The sequence below is a fragment of the Trachemys scripta genome, chromosome 7 (genome assembly GCF_013100865.1).
Source record: "Trachemys scripta elegans isolate TJP31775 chromosome 7, CAS_Tse_1.0, whole genome shotgun sequence".
In the NCBI taxonomy this organism is placed as follows: domain Eukaryota; kingdom Metazoa; phylum Chordata; order Testudines; family Emydidae; genus Trachemys; species Trachemys scripta.
In genome coordinates, this window is record NC_048304.1 from 37,689,253 (window position 1) to 37,713,427 (window position 24,175).

At 38.8% G+C, this 24,175-nt stretch overlaps 1 protein-coding gene across 1 annotated transcript in view; it reads right to left on the bottom strand.

Moving 5' to 3' along the window:
* Positions 1-211: 211 nt before the first annotated feature.
* The window catches only part of SYN2 (synapsin II), a 424,624-nt gene continuing 400,660 nt past the window's right edge, over positions 212-24,175 (bottom strand). The window contains exons 11-13 of the mRNA XM_034775492.1: positions 8,673-8,733; positions 4,616-4,859; positions 212-1,130 (exon numbers count right to left, since the gene is read on the bottom strand). Of these exons, the coding sequence (XP_034631383.1) occupies positions 995-1,130; positions 4,616-4,859; positions 8,673-8,733 (441 nt within the window). The 3' untranslated portion in view covers positions 212-994. The remainder of the gene's footprint in view (positions 1,131-4,615; positions 4,860-8,672; positions 8,734-24,175) is intronic.

Below are 24,175 nucleotides of genomic sequence, written 5' to 3' on the forward strand. Positions count from 1 at the left end.
AATATTTTACAAACACAGATGGACAATAGGGTGACCAGATGTCCCAATTTTATAGGGACAGTCCCGATTTTTGGGTCTTTTACTTATATAGGCTCCTATTACCCCCACACCCCCTGTCCCGATTTTTCATACTTGCTGTCTGGTCATCCTAATGGACAACTAAAGTCAAAACATGGTACACCTAATTGCTAAAATCAGTCTTCTTCAAAGCTTCTCTTTACCAAGCACAGGGCTTTGCATTTATTAGAAGGGGTACAGAAAAATATTGGTAACATTATTAGGTCATGCATGTTACTTTACAACTCAGAGATCACTATTAAATTAACAATAGGAAATAAATGTTCAATAGACCTATGAGGATACAATAGTACATACACATACTCTATTTACGACATCACTGTTTTAGCCTAGTGATAACTCTCAGCAAATATATCAGAACTGTATAGTTGGTTGATAGAAAGGTTGTCAAAGGAGGAAGAAAACTGCTTTAATTTCTCACAACAGTAAAGTGGCTTGACAACAGGAAACATGAATATGATTTGCCTCATAACAAGTCAGGCAAGAACAAGTCAGGTTAAGACTATATCCTTGCAGTACAAAACATTCACTCATAACATAAACATGCATTGCAAAGTACTGGAGATGGGTAAAACAAGGGGAAACCCATAACACAATGCTTTATTACAACAATTCCACAAAGGAGTATCCAATAGGATGATATAGTGTAGTCATAGTAAGGCCACAATGTTACAAGTGACAAAGACCATAAAATTAAGCATTTTGTACTACTACTAATATAGCTTTTCCTCTCATATTATATAGATTTTATACAGTGTACCTGAATTGTATCTCCTCATAGACCTTTTTAAAGATTAACATATTGCTTGGAACAGTAATGGAGGATGGGTCACAGGGATATAAATACTAAATAATATTCACTGTAGGTTCTAGTCTATATGCCATATGCAACTGCATGAAACTGATCTTCAAATAGCTAATCAGAAAAAAGGCTAGCAAAGGACTTCCTCAAGTTTCGGATGGTTTCAGCTTTTGCTTCATCCTCGTTCACAGATGATCGAAAGAAGGATGATTCTGTGAAACTGAAGGCATTTGTCAAAGACTGTGATTTGCTGCAAGACAAAAGCAACATGGTTGGTATTCACATTGTAGTCAGTTTCCATATGTACATATACTATATCCATACAAACTATATGCTGTGTAAAAAGGAGAAGCATTTATGGGATGGAAAACAACTTACATGTTCAAACAAAGATGGACAAGCAGAGACAAACAGAGTCAAGTACAGCATATAGAAGCGCTGAATACAGCACTTTCTCTCTATACTTTAGTCTGAGAAGTAGGCTATATCAACTATATTTAATAGAACAGGTTGCTTAATAATAAAACAGCTTATATTATTGTATGAATCGAAAGGATACTAAATCACCAACAAAATAGAAATGAGAGGAATATTGAGCATGATTCCCCTGTTTCACATTTTATTCCCCCAACAGTAACCCCATTCATTTCAGTAGCTCCTAGTGCATAAAACTGGAGTAAAGAAGAATTGGGCCTATTAAGTCAAATTCAAAGCCAGGGAAACCTGAATTCAAGATGAGTATCAATAAGGCACAATTATGTTCCGAAAGGCTGCAAACATTTATTGACACAAGGAGAAAGAGGCATGTCAGTACATTTGAAGAATTGAGCCCTAAAATTGTAACTCGTCTGATGATTTATTGGATGTTTAATTCTTAATTGTGACTTGATGAAACTTTTGTTTTGTGAATGCATTTGATTTAAAAAAACCCCACAATCTGTCAGTGCTTGTGTATTTACTGCCAGCAATTAGCCTAACTACAGTAGAACCTCAGAGATACGAACACCAGAGGTACGAACTGACTAGTCAACCACACACGTCATTTGGAACCAGAAGTACTGTGTTTATTTTATTTAAATTAAAATGGTTAAAAGAGGCATTTTTCTTCTGCATAATAAAGTTTCAAAGCAGTATTAAGTCAATGTTCAATTGTAAATGTTTGAAAGAGCAACCATAACGTTTTGTTCAGAGTTACAAACTGTTTAGAGTTATGAACAACCTCCATTCTTGAGGTCTTTGTAACTCTGAGGTTCTATTGTATGCTGTCTTTTTCTTTTTTGTGGTGTTAACACTAACTATAGCATAAGTCTCTGTGAAATAGTGAATAAAATATACTTTAGCATACATGAATGATAAAGTTTGAAGTTTAAAACTGTGTCCAATTCATAGAACTTCAAGTGGAATAACTTTTTAAAAGGGTAGCTTAAATTTAAAGCAAAACATCATATCTATCTATCTATCTATCTATCTATCTATCTATCTATCTAAAACACACTAAATGTGTAAGCCTTTCAAAAAAGTATCCATTGCTTAATTAGTAAAGATAATTAACTTTTTGGGAATGAAATGAACTCTGTCAAGTGTTTATCTTATCAGATCTCAAATAGAATTCAGTAGGAGATTGATATTTGGCTGTGATACAGCAGCAACACACTTCTCTAGTTCATATTGGCTCATACTCTGTGGCTTGCAACTTATCCACCTCTACAACAAGCAGTGCTGCATACATTTCAGGCTTTTAATACATTATAGATGGATTAATGACTGATAAACATTTGTGTTTGCACTAATGAAAGGTGGAGTGAGGGAGGTGAAGCAGCAATTGACTTGATTAGTAACACAAAGTAAATGACCTAATTAAATATTTATTCACAGATTAATAACCTGCATGCACATGTTAGGCAACAGTTTGTGGGTGACTACAAAGCACGCACATGCAAATATCTACAGTACAGTTAATCCCAAAGGCAAGGCATTTTATTATGTACTGAAATCTGTTTGGAGTAAAGTTGCTTCTTGGAAAGTTGCATAAACTAATTTTACCCCTGACAGGGTTAATGCCATACTATATCTCTAGTTCTTAAATCTTGCCAACTAAAAACTAATTGCCTTTTAAAAGTTATATTTGATGAGAGAAAACTGGATATATCTTGGAAAGGAAAACTATAAATCTATTTAGATGTAAATTGGGAGCAGAGGTACAAATTAATGGGGAGAGTTAGAAAATCATGTGTATATAATAACTATTTAAAAAGAATGTCAGGAAAATCTTGGTTAGGTTTCAGACTGTTTCTGTATTCATCCATTTGGGATAAGGAAAATTGTCATTCACATTCTCTTGTGTACACTTAAAGAATAGATTAATTTATCCCAGGACATAAAATCATAGAACAGGAATAGTGACATACAACATCGTATGGGACAGAGAAATGGGTTTCTTCCAGAAATGGCCACACTTGTCCCATTTTGGGGGTCATTATTGCCCCCACTGAGCTTCATGTGCTTAAAAAGTCCAAGTCATTGAGCACTCATTGTGGGGGAGACTCTCAACAAAGTCTGATTATAGGTGGGGAGAGGAGATTTGTTCACATTAGTTTTAGCATATTAGTGTCTAGAAAAAGGGAATGGGTTTCTCATACAGATTTACTGTGTAATCCAAAAACTGACCTAGTCTCTTTCTTTAGCCAATTAAGACTATACTATCAGAATATATATAATATCAGAAGATCCATTGGAATGTTAGGACATCCCTCCCATTCCTGCTAGCAGCATGTGTGTGTCATGCACACTGCAAGCGTTCGAAGAACAAGACTCTTTGCTGCTTCTCTTTTCTTCTCCCCTTCTCTTGGGTCAAGCTGTGAGGAGGGAGATCTGTGGGACAGAGGATCCGTCAGTGGCAACGGGGGGGGAGGGGGGAGGTTGGCTGGAGATAGCAGCAATTGCTTACTATGCCACTTGCTGCTCACTGTTGGTCTGGAGTAGGTGACCAGATGTCCTGATTTTATAGGGACAGTCCCGATATTTGAGACTTTTTCTTATATAGGCGCCTATTACCCCCCAACTCCATGTCCCGATTTTTCACACTTGCTATCTGGTCACCCTAGTCTGGAGTGTCCTCCTACAGTGAGGTGTGGAACCCAAGGATCCTTCTCTGTGTTCACTGCACACCGTTTATTGTACTGGTACTTATATTTTAACTGCAGTATACAAGGGAGATGGTTTGTTTGAGTTATCTGTACTGTATGTTCAAGCAGCAGTGTATAACCTTGAAAGAAACAGTATTGCAAAGAAACCCATCTTACTAACTATTGCATCTGTGTAGAATGTTAATTTGGATTATTTTTCATATAGGCCTTTTGAAACTGAAATCTTTTGCTGTCTGAGTGATTGCAAGGTTAAAAGTTTAAACAGACAAGACTTCCTTTTTTCTGTGCAGCTTTACTCTTAGTGCATGCAAATCATGAGTCAATGATATAAAAAAGGAGAAAAAAAGAAATGAGAGGATGATGCCTCCTCAAACCAACCTTGGTTTGAGCTGAAAATGTGCAGGTATTATATGAAATTCTGCATTTACAGCATTTAGGATGTGGGTATGATTCCCTGAATTGACCTTTTTTTTACAGTCAAAAGCACATGTTCTGCTTTGCTGCTATATATTAGACAGGCACCCAAGCTACTGTGATGGAAACAAAATACAATTATATGGCGGGGGAGGGAGAGAAACAAATATCTTACTTAAGCTGTGGATGAGACTGAGGTTTCTGCTGTGGAGCAGGTTGTGGCTCTGGCTCCACTTCCACTGATAACCCGGCGCTGGAAATACCTTGACCCTGGGCATGTGGTTGTTGAGTTGTAGGGCCAGGTGGACGCTGTGGCTGGGAAGTTGAGGGCTTTGCTGACTGCCCCGGGGGGAACATGCGCTGTGGTTGCAATGGCTCCTGGCTTTGTGATTGCGTTCCTTGGGGTTGTACTGGGCCCCCTAAGTTCAGTACAAGAAAAACTTCATAATGTTACAGTATCAAAGAATCTATATTATATTTTATATCCAACACTTAAAAAATAATCCTGGAATCTGTCAGATTCTGTGTTGAGACAATATTCTGCTAATATGGACCACCAACTTAGTATAGTCAGTATTATTTACCACAACTGATACATTAATACATTCCTTATACCACCTTTACACTCCAGCCCTAAAATTACTATGAGATCCAAATAGCCAAACATCCCTGGGATAAATTTGGCCTGGTTCAGTGAGTGGTTTAGCTATATTCTGATAGTTCACCAGTGCAGCTGATTCATCTATTGTTTTTATGTGATGTTACTACAGTACTGTTGAAGAGCCAAAGCTTTAACATTATCTCCATAGTTGCTTATATTATTCCATTTACAGGTTACTTTTACAACAGTAAAATAACTTTAAAATGACACTGACTGGAGACTTCTGGTAATTTATTAGATTTTGTAGTGAAATATCTAAGAACAGAATACAGAGAGACCTGAAAAAGTCATCACTAATTTATTCTTAGTGACCAAGGAGTCTGAGTTTTTGCTTTTACCGACTAGACTATGAGCTGGCAAATAGAACAGCATTATAAAAAGTATGGGAATAGCATATGAGGCAGAAACCTAAATTGTGAAATCCATGACAGAACTGATCAGCAGGCTTTTGAAAAGATGCTGTATCATCAGACTGTTGGTTTTGAGGCTTCCTGACTGAAAATGTACTCAGTCAGATCTCAGTCAGCAGGCAGTGCACTTTATGTAGTGTCAGGTGTCTACATGTGGTTTTAACTCGGAGGCTTTTGATGAATTAGCAGTTACAGCAGAATCGTTACCCTCACATGTCACATAGCTCATATAGCACATCTGAATGAAAGGGAGGCAGGGACAGAGACAAAACTTTTTGATAGATTTGATTAAAGAATCTTTCAGTCAGGATCTGTGCAGAATGGACCATGAACATTAGACAAGCCTATTAATTTAGCTGTTTTGAAAATGTCAGAATTTAAGTCCTCTTACAAAGAGATTTAATGTCCGTGTAAGATCTCTCATCCTCTTTTTAGTCCTCAGAAAAGAAAACACTTCTATATCTGGAAGAAATGGTATCAGCACAATATGCCATTGGCTTTCTTTTTAAATAGACAAATAGCCATGGCTAGTTTTCCACTTACTGTATAAGATTGTGTGTGTGGAAGAACAGAACATACTAGTGCTTCGAAAAGTTTGCCACAACTAGGATTATTCAATATTTTGTGTTGTAGAAAGGTAAGGAGCATCTCCTTAATACTAGGGAATGGGACTTGGTTTTGTAAATTTTTATGACTTTTTTAGGAAACCTCAAAAGTGGTAACAGTCTTGCAACATCTTACCGATACTCATTTACTTATTAGCCTCCCTTCACTCAGTACTGGAAATCAAATATTCCCCTCCTCCTCCCACTTACAGATAGTGGCTTGAATGCCAGAAACTTTACACTGAAGACAGATGTAACTTTCTTTTATTGCACATTAAGCTGTACAAGATATTTCACATAAAAGATATACTGCAGTCACACTTCCAGCATTTGCTCACTTTCTTGTAGCTGGGTTGTACAAAAAGGCAACAATCATGAAAGAAACTTTTACCAAATAAAGAAATAAATAAAATCTGAACATTAATCCTACACTGTAAAACATCTGTTCCCTGTTACTCCCAAACTTGCACCTAAGCATGCTTGCATGCAGAGACAATTTGACTTACTTCATACCACAGAGAAGCAGCAATAGGTATGTGCCCCTCTAACTTTTACAATCAACAAGCTGAAGTCCTACCTGAAATGCAAATCTTTTCTTTGCACTCTGCACATACAACTCACAAATGTCACATGAAAAGCACTTGTGATTACTCACACTACTACATGCAAAACAACACCTACTGCTTTAAATAAAAATCACTTGGTTAACAGATTCATTTCTTCACCCCAGGGTAGTATGCTTTATTCTCATCTATGATATCTGAAGGTAAGAATTTGTGAACCTGATCTTAAGCGTGTATTCTCCATACACAACAAAAATAGCCAATGTCTTCATCAGAAAGATCATTGATCCAGAAAAACATAGATCACTAAAGCAAAATTTCATGTAATTTACTGATCGTCAGTAAACAATAGCATTCACCATTAACATTTAAATAGCTAATAATGCATATATAAATTCTTATCTTGCCAGCCTGCTTTTACAATTAAGAAAGCTCACAATGCTGAGTTTTTTTTGTTGTTGTTGTTTTTTTTTGCAGTGTTTATAGGGAAAATTAAAAGTAGAACATAATTTTTTTTTAAGGAGAACAATCTTGTTTGTATTAAGCTAGTGACCACTATTTGTCTTTGTCTAAATGACAAAATACATTGCTGTGCCTTGCTTCCAACTAAGTTTTACAGTATGCTAGAATAGTGCAGGTTGTGTTCCTAGGCTAGATATCTCATAACAGTTCAATGGCCTGCCTGGATATTGCTTGTGATATTGAAGAGTAAATTGGTTATGTGAAAGTCATAAGCAATTATGGCTATAGAAAGTCTGGCAAAAGTCAAACCTCTCAGGTCTTTTTGCATTTTGAGTTATGAATAAAGATAAGGCCCTGTTTTGTGGTTAATCCTGGGATAGAATTATTTAATGTATATCCTGATATTTCAGTGAAAATAGTGGCACTGAGATGATGAAGTAAATTACTTATCTATTTGTTTGATGTTACAGTTAATGGGACAGAGCCTTAGCTGGTGTAAATCAACCCAGCTGTATTGAAGTCAGTGGAACTATGCAGAATGATACCAGTTGAAGTCCCAATAATTAGCAAACAAGACATTTCAGGGGGCTCAATAATCCTGCAGACACTTCCCACCAAACACCATGAGATTAGCTTAACCTTTTTAGCTAGGTAAAGAATTTTGGGGTAACATTTGTCTTGGGTTTTTGTAGAAACCACAAATGACTAATTCAGAACCACAACAAAAGAAACTACTTAATTGAACTGAGATACATTAAATACTCACATTTTCACTGAGATATTGCACGTAGGTGGCCCATTTACATAGCTTTGTAGCTAATAATTTAATGCAGAATTAATTAAAAATATGAACACCAGTATGTAAAATACAGGATATTTAAATGTTCCTGGGAAGAAGTCTCTTGTTTTATGGAATCACTAAAACACTAGAGCTCTACATCTTACCTATAAATAAAATTCAAATATTAACAAACTTTATAAAATTATTTTAAAAAAGCCTCAATCAACAAATATATTAAATTATATCTTGTAGAATATCTATCTGAATCACCTATCAATGTTAGTCATGCAAAAATAAAATTACAACTATCACACGCACACACTCACAGAGTTAAGCAAAAGTATTTAAATCTGAACCTGGGTTGTTGTTTACCCCACAATATATAATACTTAAAAAATACTGTCTAACCATCCATAATATACAGTCGCACTGGACTCTGTAGAGGCACAATTCTTTGTACACTGTTGACAACAGCCCTGAAATCACAAGTTATACAGAGAAACATAGGTAAGCATTACAAGCACAGACATGAACAGGTAAACAACCAGACAGTATAGTTGACACTGCATAGAAAAAACACAGTCCAGGTCAGCACTGAAACAATGCAAAAACTGCACATAAACTGGTATGTTTGCTTTTAAGGTTGGTTTTTGGCTTTAACCCTGCTTTTACTGTCAATTATTTAAGTAGCCTGGACTTGTTTTGGTCCTACTGCAACGCCATTACAGTCGAGAATATACTGTAAACAACCTTGAGGTGGTGGTCGCTGAGGTGGGATTTTGTTTGGCTCTGGTTCCTTAAGTGATCCACTCTGGAAGATAAATACAAAAAAAGAAGAGACGTAAAAATAGAGCAGCACAGTTACACTGAGTCTACCTATGTTTCCACTGAAAGCTCTCCATTTAGTTTGGGGTTTAAAACATGCTCTTCAATATTCTCCAGGTAAAATCAAGTCTAGTTTAGTTATTGCTGGTCATGACACATGAATCCTGTTATACAAGAACTCAGTTTTGGGGTAATTAAAAAAAACCAAACACCTCTCCCTTTTCAGCATGAGGTTACCACAATATAACATGAACAGGAGAGTGTCTTTTCTTCCAAAGATTGCCTTCCCGAAACCTCACCATAGCTCATGTGAGGCCTTTCCCCTTCAATTCCTGCTATCTTGAACAACCTTTTCTTTATCACACTGACTGTATCACTTTTTCAATTTAGATTTTAAAACTCTTCTTCCTTCCTCATTCCTTTCCCCGTATTTTTGAGCTCATGAATGAATGCTTTGACTTAATCTCTGCATAAAGTGGGTTTACTCCTCCTCCCACAGAAATTAATGCATGCAGGATTGTGCCCAGTGGGCTAAATTTTGCCCTCTGTTACACCTGTATATTCAATGAGATACTAAGGAGACTTCAATAGTTACCTGAATGTAAGTTAGGAAAGAACTTAGTCTTTTTCAGTTGCAACTCAATGACATTCCCTTGCAGTTTAGAAACCAGCATCAGCAAAATTCCACTGTGTTTGAGTATCGAAGTGAGACACTGACTATAGTTTTAGCTGTTTCATTAAGTGAAATGAAAGAGGGTTAGCAAAAACATAATGGGAAAAAAATTACTTCACTCTATCCCATCTAGCATGTAATAGTTAACTTTTCAAAATAGGATATGTATTTGGCAGTATTGCTTTCAACATATTCTTGTCCAGAGGAAGAGATGGGCCTGAACAAAAACTTTGGAGCAGAACACCCTCTGGGAATATTAGGCTCTGGATCCAAGCTTTGTCTTGGGCCCATTGCTAATATTTTTCAAAATGTACGGTAATATGTTAAATCTCTGGACAAAATAGCTGTGCTTTATTTAATTTTTTAAAGAATGATCAAGAAATTATTGCCTTCTGCCTAGAGAGAAAAAAAAACCTAGAATCTATTAAAGGGTGAGTGTAAAATACAATCCTTGCAAAACTTACTTTTCTTCAGAAAGATTTGTGTTTGATTTTAAAACTGAAAATACATGTTACCACTAATGATTGGAATTTCATGGGAACCTAGAAATTGTAATTTTTATGTGTTTCAAGCAACAGTATTCTATTCTAAGCAGCTGTGCAAAGTTGCTTTATGTCTGCTTTAGCTGCATAAATAAAAGGGGACATGAAGGATCTGACACTCTAATTGTTCAGTATTACAAACTTCAAGATGAGAAGAAGGGGGGTTAAAAATTAATGCATAGTATGAATGGGCCAAAATCTGCTTGTCACAAGAGGAGTTGATACAATAATACAGTTTTCTATAAAGATTAATACAAGGATTGGGAAGGAGAGGAGAATTTCACAAGGAGAAACAGGGACCTCCACACTTAGGAAGATCAGTTTAAAACTCCTGGATCGTGAGTCGGTCAGAGTTCTCACCTCCTGAACTACACATGAAAGTCCAATCTGCCCTATGACAACTGTGATCATATGGAAAGTGTATTGATATTTGCATTGTACAGAGCATTGTATCTCACGGGGGCATCTTTCCTGTGATAGCTGGGAAGCCTGCACAGGGGACTGGAAACACTGGAAGGTTCACCTTGAGGAGTTTCCTCCGTATTGTTCCAGTGCTATGCTGATGCAGCTCAGACCTTCCTCTGTGTGCCATCAGGACATGTGGTGCTCCACACTGTGTGGAGACGGTGCGTGTTTCCTGTGGCATTGGTAGGGGAATGTTACCTGCTCCTCCCCATATGCAAAACCCCAAATGGATGGTGCAGTTCCTGTGGAAGCCGGATAGAATGCTGCAATGGAGAAGAATATTCCCCATTCTTTGCACTCGAGGCAGGGATCTCTGGGGTTTACATCCTCTCTATCTATGGAGTTCTGTGGTGGGTGGGCACAGGCCTCTAATGGTTGTTTCTGGAGGACTGAATGAAACCAATCATGTAATTCCTGTTAGAGAACTGAAACCCAAACAAATTGCTCTATGTTAGACATGCTTGCTGGTATTATCCTTCTTCTAAGGAGAGCGAGCGAGAGGGCATGGAGGGAGGAAGGGAGGGTGGGGGTGGGGAGAGAAGCACTGTCTGCTCACACACTGGCAGAAGAAAGCTGGGAGGGAGATGGATTTATTTATTTTTTAACCTAAAGTAAGGGGTTGTATGTATGAGAACAATCCAGTCCTTTACTTACAGGAAAAGAAAATGGGAGCTGGTGATTCAATATGAATTCTATGAATTCTAGCTATGAATTCTAAACAGAATATCTGCAAGTCCTTAGTCACCTCCATACCTGCAGGCTAAAGTAGGACTGCAATTTGTTTTTATGTTGTCAGGGCTTTGGTTTAATCACAGATCACATCCAACTCCCTTGTCACACCACCACCAGTATTTCTGCAGTCCACCTCCCTATATATCTCCCCATCTACAAGGAAATGCCATTATCTTAAATGAAGCTTTCCAGAAAACTTGCTAGCATTTTCCCGTTACTCAGGTTTCTCTAATGCATGCCCTACCTTGGCAGTTCTGAAGTTTCAGAGTCCCTGCATACATTCCTACTGATGTTATAATTGCTTCACTCTATTCACTGACTGCAGCTGTCCTGGTTCTTCCACCCAATATCACCTAGTGCTTGGGAACCTCACCCTCTCTCCAGGCCAATCACATGGCTAAATTATGTTTGCCAACCACCAGGCTGACCCCAAAAGGCCTAATTCACCCGATATTCCTAAACTGAGAAATTTGACTCTTGGGTTTTCAGTTAACTGCAGTAATCTGTTCCCTTTCAGGAGCCTGCTTCTCTCTCACACAGAGCCTTTCATATTAAAAACAGGCTGGGAATCCAGAGTCTTCTAACTCCATACTTGGTTGCTTTCTTGAGCCAATGCTTCTAATAAAACCCAGGCTTCTCTTAAAACTGAAGTTGCTGGCAAATCAACTACAGCCTGTTATTTCTCACCTTTCTAAGGTAGTATGCTGCTAATGCAACTGCAAGCATTCTAATTCCTTGTGGAAAATCTAATTCCTGTGAGCAGAAACCCACAGGGACTAGACCTATCTTGAAGATCTATTCTTCCATCCTAATATTCTTATACTTGCCCGCCAGACTAGAAGATAATCTGTTGCCAGTTTATTACTCTTAGCACAAACAAGATTTTGTACATCAAACTTTTGGATCTCAAACCCATCCAATAGTTAGTCCAGACCTGTCTGGAACCAGGGTTATGGAATTCCAGATAACTTATGTAAAATGGCTCAAAACAGCCCATTGCTTGGATGCCTAGGGCCAAAGAGAGAAAATGGCTGGTCTAATATCTAATTTGTGTGTGTGTGTACAGTGCTTGATATGGCTACGAATACCTCAGAGGTGAAGTAATTGAGGTGGTAATGAATGCCCTTTGGGGGCATATGCCAATTCCCATGGAATAAAACTCTCATATCATGTCTGATTATTTTTTCTGCACTTAAATTTGAAACTGAATACCGAAAGGACAGGGGGATTGTAATATTACTAAAAACATCAAGTCTTGAATTGCCTATTTGTAGAATCTCCCCTTTTCAAATAAGATTGGTTTGTTTTATATATTTATAAAAATCACCAAGCTTTACCCAAGAAAGCCCTCTCTAAGTTAATGACTTCCCAGTTGTGTATGTAACGAGAGGTGCATTAGATGCATAATGATATATATTAAAAAAACCTGAGCTAACAATTTTGGCCAGAGCATCCCTTCAGTGGTCAGATAATCCCATTGGTCTGGAATGGGTGGAATGCTGCCTCTGTACCACTTCTCCTACTCCACAGAAATGTATAGATGCTTTTTGCTTGAAATGGGTTCCCTAGAATTTTAGGGGGCAGAGGTGGAAGATAGGACTGGCTATCCTCCAAAGCACTGTCTCCCTGTGACTCCATGGATTAGGATAAAATTATGCTAATGCTTGATCTATCACATTCTATATATAAAAATATCATATTTATATGTATTTGTGACTTTGGGATTGTCTGGCTAGTGTCAAAGTGGGAGGGTGCAAAAGGCTGTAATTTGGCAGGGAAATAGCCCTTGGGCAATAGAGGTGTTTGCTGTATCCCAGTGAAAATTGGTTTTGATTTGGCTGAGTTAGAAGGATTTGAAAACCAGCATTGGAACATGTATAGTAGGTTTATTTGATGCAATGACTGAAGTTTTTAAGAGGTGTCTCCACATTCGAAAGGAAATAGGGCTGCACCACACCTTGGTAGTTTAAGAGTAAATTAAATATAAAGAGACCGGCCTTATTCAGTGCAAGAGCATCTAGCTGCTAAAGGAGCTTAGGAACTTTGTAGGAGAGCAGAATAATGTATCCCTTCTCCTGCAGAGATGCCTAAGGGGAGTGACTCCTTAGCACCTGACTTCACTATAGTTAAGTATGGTGAATGTTGCAGGGCTACTGGTTACTGCACCTTCCAGCTACTGCTCTGTGAATGAGTCATGGCTAATGGTTGCTCACTGATTGGTTTACTTTACTGTATAATGAATATGGCAGGGCTATTTACTAGTTACTGCCCCTTCCAGCAACTGCTCTGTGAATGAGTCATGGCTGATGGTTGCTCACTGATTGCTTTACTTTACTGTATAAGGAATGTGGCAGGGCTGCTACTGGTTGCTACTCATTGGTGCCATGCTGTATATTCATTGCAGATTAAGCAAGGCAGTGTGACTGCATACTGCACTTTACAGTTACATTGCAGAGACAGGTGGTGGGGCACACCTTACTACTCAAAGAAGCCACTTTCATCTTGCCTCCTGAAGCTGCACAAAGCATTATATAAACAGGGGGAGTGCGTAGCTGAGTATGTTCCAGAGCCTATTGACTGCATGTCCTTGGGGAAGGTAGCTCGCTCATACAATCTAGCAGTTCTGAATGTCAGTGTGCAATCCTGCCTGCTGCTCTGCAGGGAAAATGTGGATGGAAGAGACTCTTTAGAACAGCCAGGCAGGATTGCACCCTTGTGCTGAGGTTTGATTATAGAGGTCTCCACAGAAGAGAACTAGTTCTAGGAAACAGATAAGGAGGGTGACATGTTGGCACAGGCCTTGCTACAGAATCAGATTCTTATTGTAAGAAAGCATTGTTATCTGATGACAGTGAGACTGACACACAATGATTTTATACATGTCGTATTTTCATTAATTCCTTCCCCCCTCCCAGTGGAGCAGTATCTCCAGGTTGAGATCGTAAAGATGAATTCATGAGTTGGAAAAATGTAGATCAGCTATTGTTGTTGTTACTAAACAATCTCTTTCAGTTACCTGTCCACAATTCCTCGGTATTTTCTAGCCAACGTGTGTGGAAAAAATTCGTATAAGAAATGAATGAAATAATTTGGTTCTTATGAAACGTAAAAGCTTTGAACATAAGAATGGCCATATTGCATCAGACCAATGGTCCATCTAGCCCAGTATCCTGTCTTCCACTCGTGCCAGATGCTTCAGAGGAAATGAACATAATAGGACAATTCATTCAGTGATCCATTTCCTGTTGTCCACTCCTAGCTTCTGGCTTTCAGGTTTAGGGACTGCATGCCTGAGCATCTTGGCTAATAGCCATTGATGGTCCTATCCACAATCAAATTCTTTTTTGAACTGAGTTACATTTTTGGCCTTCACAACATCCCCTGGCAACAAGTTCCACAGGTTGACTGGGCATTGTGTGAAGAAATAATTCCTTTTGTTCGTTTTTAAACATGCTGCCTATTAATTAGGTGATCCCTGGGTCATGTATTATTAGTCATGAGAAGGGGTAAATAACTCTTCCCTTTTCACTTTCTCTAAACCATTCATGATTTTATACACTTCTATCATATCATTTATTTTCTAAACTGAACAGTCCACGTCTTTTTGATCTCTCCTCATGTGGAAGCTGCTCCATACCCAAATAGTTTTTGTTGTCCTTCTCTGTACTTTTTCCAGTGCTAATGTATCTTTTTTGAGATGTGGTGACCAGAATTGGCTTGCCTTTCCTGAGTGCTCCTTAGGTACCTTGATCATCCAGTGGCCTGACTGATTGTTTGGTAGACTTCCTGCTTCTGATGTAAATAAAAATTACTGTTCAGTTTTTTGCAGGGCTGTTATCTAGGAGCACAAGTTGGAAAGGGTTTTATTTCCAAAAATCCAAATCTGATTAGATTATAGAATAGTGCTAAAGACAAACATGCTCATGTGGACTTGCTTCTGTTAAACATAGCTCCCCTAAAAACAATACAAATAAACTATAAAAAGCAGGAGCAAGCCTCAGCTGAGAAGCATATTAAATGTTTAGGAAGAATTAATTAATTATGAAGATCTATCATCCCACTAGAGCTAGATGGTTCCTCTCCATTTTTAGTGAGGAGTTCTGAAGGAAAGTAATGCTATTTTATAGTTTATTGTGACTCTTGCTTCAGATGGACATATTCGTAGTACAATTTATGAAAAGGCATTAAAAGTATAGTTGCACAGTAGGCCTGTAAGCAAGTCTCTCCAAGTCAAAGAATTATTCCCCATAAGTAGTGAAGGAATGCAGGCTATGTAATGGGAAGGAGCTCCCCCTTGTGTGTTAAGGTAATACAGAAGCTGAGAATAATACACAGAGCTGAAGAAGAGCTCTGTGTAAGCTCGAAATCTTGTTTCTTTTACCAACAGAAGTTGGTCCAATAAAATATATTACCTCACCCACCCTTCCTCTCTAATAATACACAGACACACACAACCAAACCTGAGTTTAATTACATATATATGTGTGAGGATGTGTGTGAGAGAAAGAGACAAGTGACAGAAGTACAAGGCATCTGAATATGAGACTGTACTAAAGAATGGATAGCCCAAAGACTATTGAGTACAAACATCTATTTTAGGTTCATTGTCCTTTAATGAACAAACCCATTTGCTGTGTTCATGAGAGCAACAGTTTAAACAGTTTCAGGACTTTTAAAAGGCAGTGTCTGCTTGAACAGACAGAGCTAAAAGGAGAGAGAAAGCCATCCTGCAAAACTGAACTCAAAGGGATAATCCACCAATTTATGCTGAGTGAGAGAGAACAGAAAGTGAAAATTATTCTTATTACACTTAAAGGAATCTGGGGAAAGCATCTATTGTTAATTATAACATTTTATATTTGCCCATCAATTTCATTGACCATTTTGTTTCAGCTTAGTTACTGAAATAATACTAACCTGCAAGATTATTGCTTTATCTCATGCCAAAGCAATTGAAATTATTCTAGTTGCCCTACTTCTGTACTGAGGCTTGTCTGCCAGATTGAGGGCAGAGCCTTCTCAGGAGTATGACCTTGCCTGTGGGACTGTCTTTGAGGGTGTCCTGCAAGGAATGTTTTGAGAAAGAGTCTTTTCCCCCCTAACCATTTAGCTTTTGTTTGCAGGGACCACTGGGCCTTGTTTATGATTATGAAATTTACTAATTATTTTATTTATAGTTCCAAGTACCATTGTGGTGATTAACATACAATAAATTATCCAATAATAAATCATATCAGGCCATGTACCTAGGTCCTTGCTCAGATGTTACTCTGTGTTTATTTGGACAAACTTTCATTGATGTCAATGGAAGTTTGCCTGAATAAAATACTCAAGATTTGCCCAATGCAGCCCATACACCTAAGTATCACCATATTTAAAAAAAAGGCATTTAAAATCTTTTAATACAATGCAGTTTTAATGCAACACTGATAGGTTGTTATACACTATGTCTTAGTGAGCTGTGGAAATGAAGCATTTGTCAGTGCTTAGTTGCTTACTCTAAAGTAACTGACACACACTCAGCTAGCCACAAGAAGTGTTTATATAGATTCATAGATTCATAGATTTTGTAGGACTGGAAGGGACCTCGAGAGGCCATCGAGTCCAGTCCCCTGCCCTCATGGCAGGACCAAATACTGGCAAGGACCAGATATCATTGTTAATAAATATTCAGCAAGCTGCATCTTCATTAGGTCCTTTTTATCAGTGACCATAAATAAATAAGCAGAAGAGTTGGGCAATACTTTCCACTGTGTCCCTTAACAATTACTCTGTCTGCTGGTGTAGCATCCCAATGGACATTTCAAAACAGATAATGATATAATTCTGTCATGGTGGTCACAGCTGTCACGGAACCTGTTTATTTAAATTAGATAGTGAAAGATCACCCCTGTCTCAGAACAGTGGAGTTTGCCATATGGAGTCTTTGGCCGTGCATTACCAGTTCATTAGTTTGTTTTGATTTGTTGCTGCGGATTAGCAGTTTGTTAGTTCACTTCTGTCTAGTTCAAAGTGAGCTAACAAACTGTAAATGCACAGCAGCAGGGTCCATGTAGTTGCTGTAACTGTAGCATGAAATTGTCTATTTTTTACCATGACTGTGCTATAAATTATGCATAATTTTACCATGACAAAATTGAATCCATAAAAATAGAGTAATATTTGAACTACAATCAATATGCCTGTATGCTAACTCACTTCTATATGACCATATCCACTGTTTTTAAATGGTGCCAAAGCCCAAGATATTGAATTTTTATTTTTGCATATAAACTTATTATTTTAAATAGAGTAGCTAAATGTCAAGCCAAGTTAAAATGCTTGGGATAAATCATACACTGCATTTTATCAATGGACTAGTTTTTAACATTTGGACTGAGCCACATCAAGTACCTTTTTTTCTCTTTTTTAAAATACGCTCCACTGGGATATTTGTAAAAAGAACGAAGAGTACTTGTGGCACCTTAGAGACTAACACATTTATTTGGGCATAAGCTTTCGTGATCTAAAACCCACTTCATCGGATACATGCAGTGGAAAATACAGTAGGAAGATATATATATACACAGAGAACATGAAAAAATGGGTGTTGCCATACCAATTCTAACAAGACTAATCAATTAAGGTGGGCAATTATCAGCAGGAGAAAAAAAGCTTTTGTAGTGATAATCAGGATGGCCCATTTCAAACAGTTGACAAGAAGGTGTGAGTAAAAGTAGGGGAAAAATTAGCATGGGGAAATAGTGTGTCATTCTGTAGCCATCCTTGGTGATCTAAGTGAAAGTTCAGGTGCAAGGTTGCCTCACAGACAGCAATGATGAAGGAAACAGATTGAATGTTCTGGAAAACTTAGTTTTAATTTGCAATATTAACACCTCAAGTGTTTCTGAGGATACAGAAGACTGATTTCATAGACCTGACTGAGAATCATATTCCTACACAGCAAGGGTTAGACAAACACAGACCCTCTGCTATCAGAAAATGAAGCCATTCTGCTGGTGATTCCACTGTTGTTTCTTACAGCAGTGCCAAAGGAAAGATTTAAGCAGTGAATGGAAGTAGACTGCTCCTACTCCCCCCGTTTGAGTCTAGCCAGAGGAAGAAATAGCTAGCTAAAATAAGCAATCTTTCATAGTTGAAAATATACCCACAGTAGCTTTGTGTCCAGAAATGTTCAGACTTATCTAGGATGTGACTTCAATATATTTCCTGTTAGAAAAGATTATGAATTATTATACTGTTCAGAGGTCTAAACACCTCTTTATCCCTCCCAAAAAACAAACAAACAAAAAAGATGAAGAATGGTTGATTATCAAGTGGGACTGATTGGCTTTTTGTCATAAGTGCCTTGCCAGAGGTAGCGCATCTGTCGGACTTCTATGTTTAATGTCCAGCAGCCTCAATGTCTCAGATATGCAGCTACAAAATCAGTACTGTTTCTTAGCCTATAGTTCAGAACAGAGGGATGTGAAATATTTGCAATGAAGTGCAAAACTACTCTTATCTGAATGGTTATCACATTTTTCTCTGAACTTAAAATGGGACAATTTCTTTGACTCTTTTTCCTGAAGGTAGGCAATTTTTTCAATTTAGGAAAAATGGCCATTTCCTAGTGAAGAAGGTGGCCCTCACAGCAAAAACACGTGGAAACTTTTTTTCATAAGGTCTTGATCCAGTAAAGAACTTAAGAATGCTATTAAGCTTTATTGCCCTCCTCTTGTAGAAGTGGACGGATCTCTGCAATCACAGCCAAATAGGTATTCTGAAGTGTAAAACTGAAAATAACAGGCTGCCACTAGCTAAATATATTTTATATTAATGTGTAGTTCTACTGACCAATGACAGTAAAAAAGTACAGTCTGGGGTTTCGCATTTAGGCCCTGATCCTACACTGAGCTTCATGTAGAGAGAGACTTGACTTCACTGCAGCTCTGTGCAGGTGTAGTGAGTCCACCCAGGCAGAGCAAAATGTGTTTTTTTCCATATCAAGTTTGCTTAGTTGGCAAGCACAAAGTTGTTGCCATCCTTAATAGTGCAGACTTGGCCTGGGATCTGGAAAGGAGGCTTCTTTTTTTCATGTAGTCCCACAAAGTGAACACAGTTAAAATAGTGTTACTGAAAGGCTGATTTAAATAAAGTTTTCTCCGTTCATCTGAGTGCATGTAGAATAACTAGCCTATATTCAAATCAAAAGGAAATTAAAGACTTTGGAAAAGTGAGTATGTCTAGAAACCTTTGTATAAGTAGCATTTTAGTTATTTAGTAATAGAGTATGCATATCAGACACTCAATTTCATGTTTACTGTAATATCACTTTTGTAATTTACCAATTTGTACCTGCACATTACCCTTTTTCATTAAACAGTAAATAACATCTGACCATCATGAAAACGAAAAACTACCACAAGATGTCACTATAATTTAAATAACTAAAAGGTGCTGTAGTACAGCAGAGGGGTGACTATTTCTCTGTAGCAGAGTTCTAGTCTTTAAAAATTAAAAGAAAGGCTTCCATTATTTATAAACGTTTTTTGGGGGCATAGCTTTAAATGATTGGTGCAACATCCATTCCCCCCCCCCCATGTTTCTTACTGAGCTTCTAGCAAAAAGTCTAGATTGTATGCTGACCTACAAACCTGGAAAGCATATGCCCCCTGCTTCTAACTAACTTGCTTTTCGGGCAGGAGTACGTCAAGCAAATTTTAATGGAAAGAGAACTTTACTCATTGTAGGCTACATCTTCAAAAGAACGCAGGCCCGGATACTAATTGTCCACCGACATGCACTTTGTGTAGGTATACTCCCACTTGTATATACTGAGTGATAGCTCACAAAGTGCACACAAACTTTCATGTTTAAGGAATTCAACAGAAAAGAGACCTATAACGTTTACTAATGTAGCCCACAGAAAATATATTGAGCATATCAAAACTACAACCTAAGTTTTTTTGATAAGTTCCATTGAGTTATATTATGATGTAACCTGATGAAAGACTTCAAAAATGTAAATACTCAGTTAAAGAGGCAAACAGTAGAACCAAGAACCAGCAAATTCTTTCCACTGAAGTACACTGCAAAAGCATGGACCAAATCCTGAGCTATACCTGAGGAGCCCATAATGCAGCTAAGGTGGCCTTTGCTCCCTTGATCATGGGCGAACTATGCCAGGCTAGTACTCTGGCATAATTTAGAACAGGTGAAGGCTGAACTGAGTTGTGGTAGTGGCCAACAACCCATCAGCTAGGGATCAGAGGGATATTGAGAAGCCTTGTTATGGTGGCTCTGTCTCACCAGAAGATGTACCTAAATCTAGAGTGATCTTCCCACTTCTGCTTGCACCAGCTTTAGGCTGCCAGCTGTTCAATGCAAAACAGCTGCACTATACCCCAGAATTCTGCCCATAATTTTAAATGTTATATTTATATTGAGAGACAGAAATACAGCACAGGGTTTCTTTATAGATGGTACATAATTATTTTAGAGAAGTAAACAATGATTTTAATCAAACTTCTTAATGCTAGACTCCCCATCACAGTAGGTTGTTAAAAACAGGTTGGACAAACACCTGCCAGGGATGATCTAGGTTTCTTTTGTCCTGCCTCAGCATAGGGGGCTGGACTTGATGACCTCTTGAGGTCTCTTCCAGCTCTACATTTCTATGATTATTGTTATTGCTGTTTACTACTATGGATATAATTACCCTAGACAGTTTTGCTCCAGTTTAGGAAGACTTCTACAGTTTGAGTACCAGTATCAGTATCATCTGTTACTCCTGTAGAACAATTTAACCTATCTTTAGTTTGTATACTTATTTGGTGGGTTTCCTTCCCAGAGGCAGAAGAGGCAGAAATATAAGTTCTTAATGCCTAAAGGCTAAACTTAGGTACCAGAGGGTGGAGAAAAACAGAATGGTCTCCCTTGGCTGTGGAGATACTCAGTAGTTGTGACTACAGTCTGGATGCTGCAGTAGGTCTAAGGGTTGAAGGTTTTGTGTAGAAGATGATCTGCCAACATTGGCCTTGTTCCTCCCCCAGGCAGCCAATGCCATTACTCAAACTGTGTGTGGAGATGGACTAAGCGGAAAATGGTGTGGAGGTGGGGTCCATCTGGCACGGACCTTTGTGTGGGCTCCCCATATCTTGTCTCCCCTGTTCAGCACAATTGTATTTAATTCTAAGTTTCCTTGTGCCTCCACAGATGGGTGCAGGATTTCCCCCCTATAAAATGAGATATTCTTTATAAAGCCAAATCAAACTCTGTAGTGTCAGGCTGACATTCACACTCAAATAGATTAAAGCAAATTACCACCAACCTACTAAACATAAGCGAATTACAATTAAAAAAAAATCATGACTGATAGAGGAAATCATGGTTCTGTGTTTCTACTGGAAACAGAACAGTAGAGGAGATAATTGTGTGGACTTGACTAATGTACTTTTGTCATTTCTTCATAGAGCCAAATGCTAACTGCTTTGAGCATTGCCTTTTCCCAAACTTGTCCCACTAGGGGTGGTCAAGTTCAGTTCATTTATCTCTCTCTAATAGTTACTGGAATGAAGAAGCTAGAGGAAATACAGAGCCCAGCTCCCTGGTACTCTTGAGCCAGTTGTATGTCATGTGAAGAATGAGGGATGGATAGTGAGGAGGTCATGAGAGTGATAGTGAAAATGAAAAGAAATTAAAACAGGCAGGAGTTCCGTAAATCTGAGGGGGAGGTCTTGATCCAATTTCTATATCAATGTGCTGTACTTGGTTTCAATACAGAAGGGCTTATTTTGGGGAAAATATTTTTAAAAGAAGTCTGAATGGTTTGTTAAAGATTAAAACTTTTCTGGGTCCTACTATCCCTATTTCAAAGCAGTTACTGTATTTTCTGGCGTATAAGACTACTTTTTAACCCAGGAAAATCTTCTCAAAAGTCGGGGGTCGTCTTATACGCCGGGTGTCATCTTATAGGGCGGGTGCTGAAACTTCCAAGCCGGACTGGAGAATCTGCGGTCGCCGCATATGGTGGGGGGAGCTCAAAAACGGCCGCGGCCGCATCCCCGCCCGATGACGAGGTGAGGGGGCGCCTCACCGGGAAGGTGTAAGTGAAGGGCGGAGCAAGCTGCAGGCGTCCGGGACGCCCGGGGTATGGAAAAAAGAGAGAGAGCGGCGCTGTGCCCAGAAAAACACGCCTCTTTCACCTGTCTGGCCCGCCCTTGTATCCTATTACCGTACCTCCTTCTCTGCCTCTCAGATCTCGCTCCTGAGGACTGCAGTGAAGCGGCGCAGGCGCGCATGTGCGAGATCTGAGAGGCAGAGAAGGAGGTAATAGGATACAAGGGCGGGCCAGACGGGTGAAAGAGGCGTGTTTGCGCTACCGCTCTGATAGTCTTGGAGACAGGGAGGGCTGGGCAGGCAGGGAGAGCTGACCAATCCAAGCAGGCTTTGTATACAACAACCAGCCAATCGCCGGTAAGGTACATCGCTTGCCGTGATTGGCTGGTTGTTGTATACTGGGTATCACATACAGTACAGCACCAGTATCTGTACCTGTTCATACAGTATAGCACCAGTACATACAGTACAGTATACAAATGTCCAACAGTCAAAACCCCATCATGGCTCCACCAGCAAGAAGAAAGAAATATGAAGCCAGTTTCAAACTTAAAGTTGTAAACTTTGCCATGGAACATAATAACTGCGCTGCTGCAAGACAATATGGAGTAACAGAAAAGATGGTTCGGGACTGGAAAGCAAATGAAAAAGCATTAAAGAGTATGCCAAGGGGTAAGTGTGCATTAAGAAGAGGCACTCCACATTGGCCAGAACTCGAAAAACATGTAGCAGACATGGTGAATGAGCATCGCCAAAACGGTTATGTAGTGACACGAAATAAAATACATTTGTTTGCACTTCAGTGGGCCAAATCTAACCCAGATCACAGCAACAGATTTAAGGCCACTGTATCCTGGTGTACTAGATTCATGGGAAGGCATAATATGGTACTGAGGCAAAAGATGAAAATTGCCCCAAAATTACCTGCAGATCTTGATAGCAAAGTAAATAGTTTCCATCGATACGTAATACAACAGCACACTAAACATGGCTATGCGTTAAGTAGTATTGGAAATATGGATGAAACTCCAATGAATTTTGATATGGTTGGAAATAAAACTGTCCATCAAAAAGGTGAAAAAACAATTTTAATTAAAACAGGACATGAGAAGTCCAGTTTTACAGGGGTACTAGGATGCACAGCTGATGGCGCCAAACTGAGACCAATGATTATTTTTAAAAGAAAAACAATGCCGAAATTCAAGTTCCCTGTTGGTTGTTTTGTACATGTGAATGAAAAAGGCTGGATGGATGAAGAAGGGGTAAAGCTATGGCTTGATAATGTATGGAGCAGGCGACCAGGTGGACTTATTCAAAAATGTAGTCTACTGGTGTGGGATATGTTCAGGGCTCATTTAACTCCCAGCACCAAGCAAATGCTTGCAAGACTAAACACAGATGCGGCAGTTATTCCTGCAGGATTGACATCGTTGGTACAGCCACTGGATGTGTGCCTAAACAAGCCATTTAAAGATCGCATTCAAGAACAGTGGAATGAATGGATGGTTAGCGGCGAAAAGTCATTCACAAAAGGAGGAAACATGCGTGCTCCACAGTTGGATGTTTTGTGCAAGTTTGTCATAAAAGCCTGGAATGATATTGATGCAGAAACAGTAATCAAGTCTTTCAAGAAGTGTGGCATATCAAATTCATTAGATGGTATGGAGGACGACTACTTGTGGCAAGATGAAGAGGAAGCCGAAGCTGAGACCACACCATCTGATACGGAATTCGATCCATACGATGACTGCCTTACAAATGTATCACAAGATGTCATTGATGTACTTATGATATCAGATGACGAACAGGAGGATTTTGAAGGCTTTTAAAGGGAAACTGTCACGCCAGCAAAACCTGTAAAAATACCGTAGCTTGCAGTTATGATGGGCGTTGCTAACTCGCCAGGGACTTGCCCG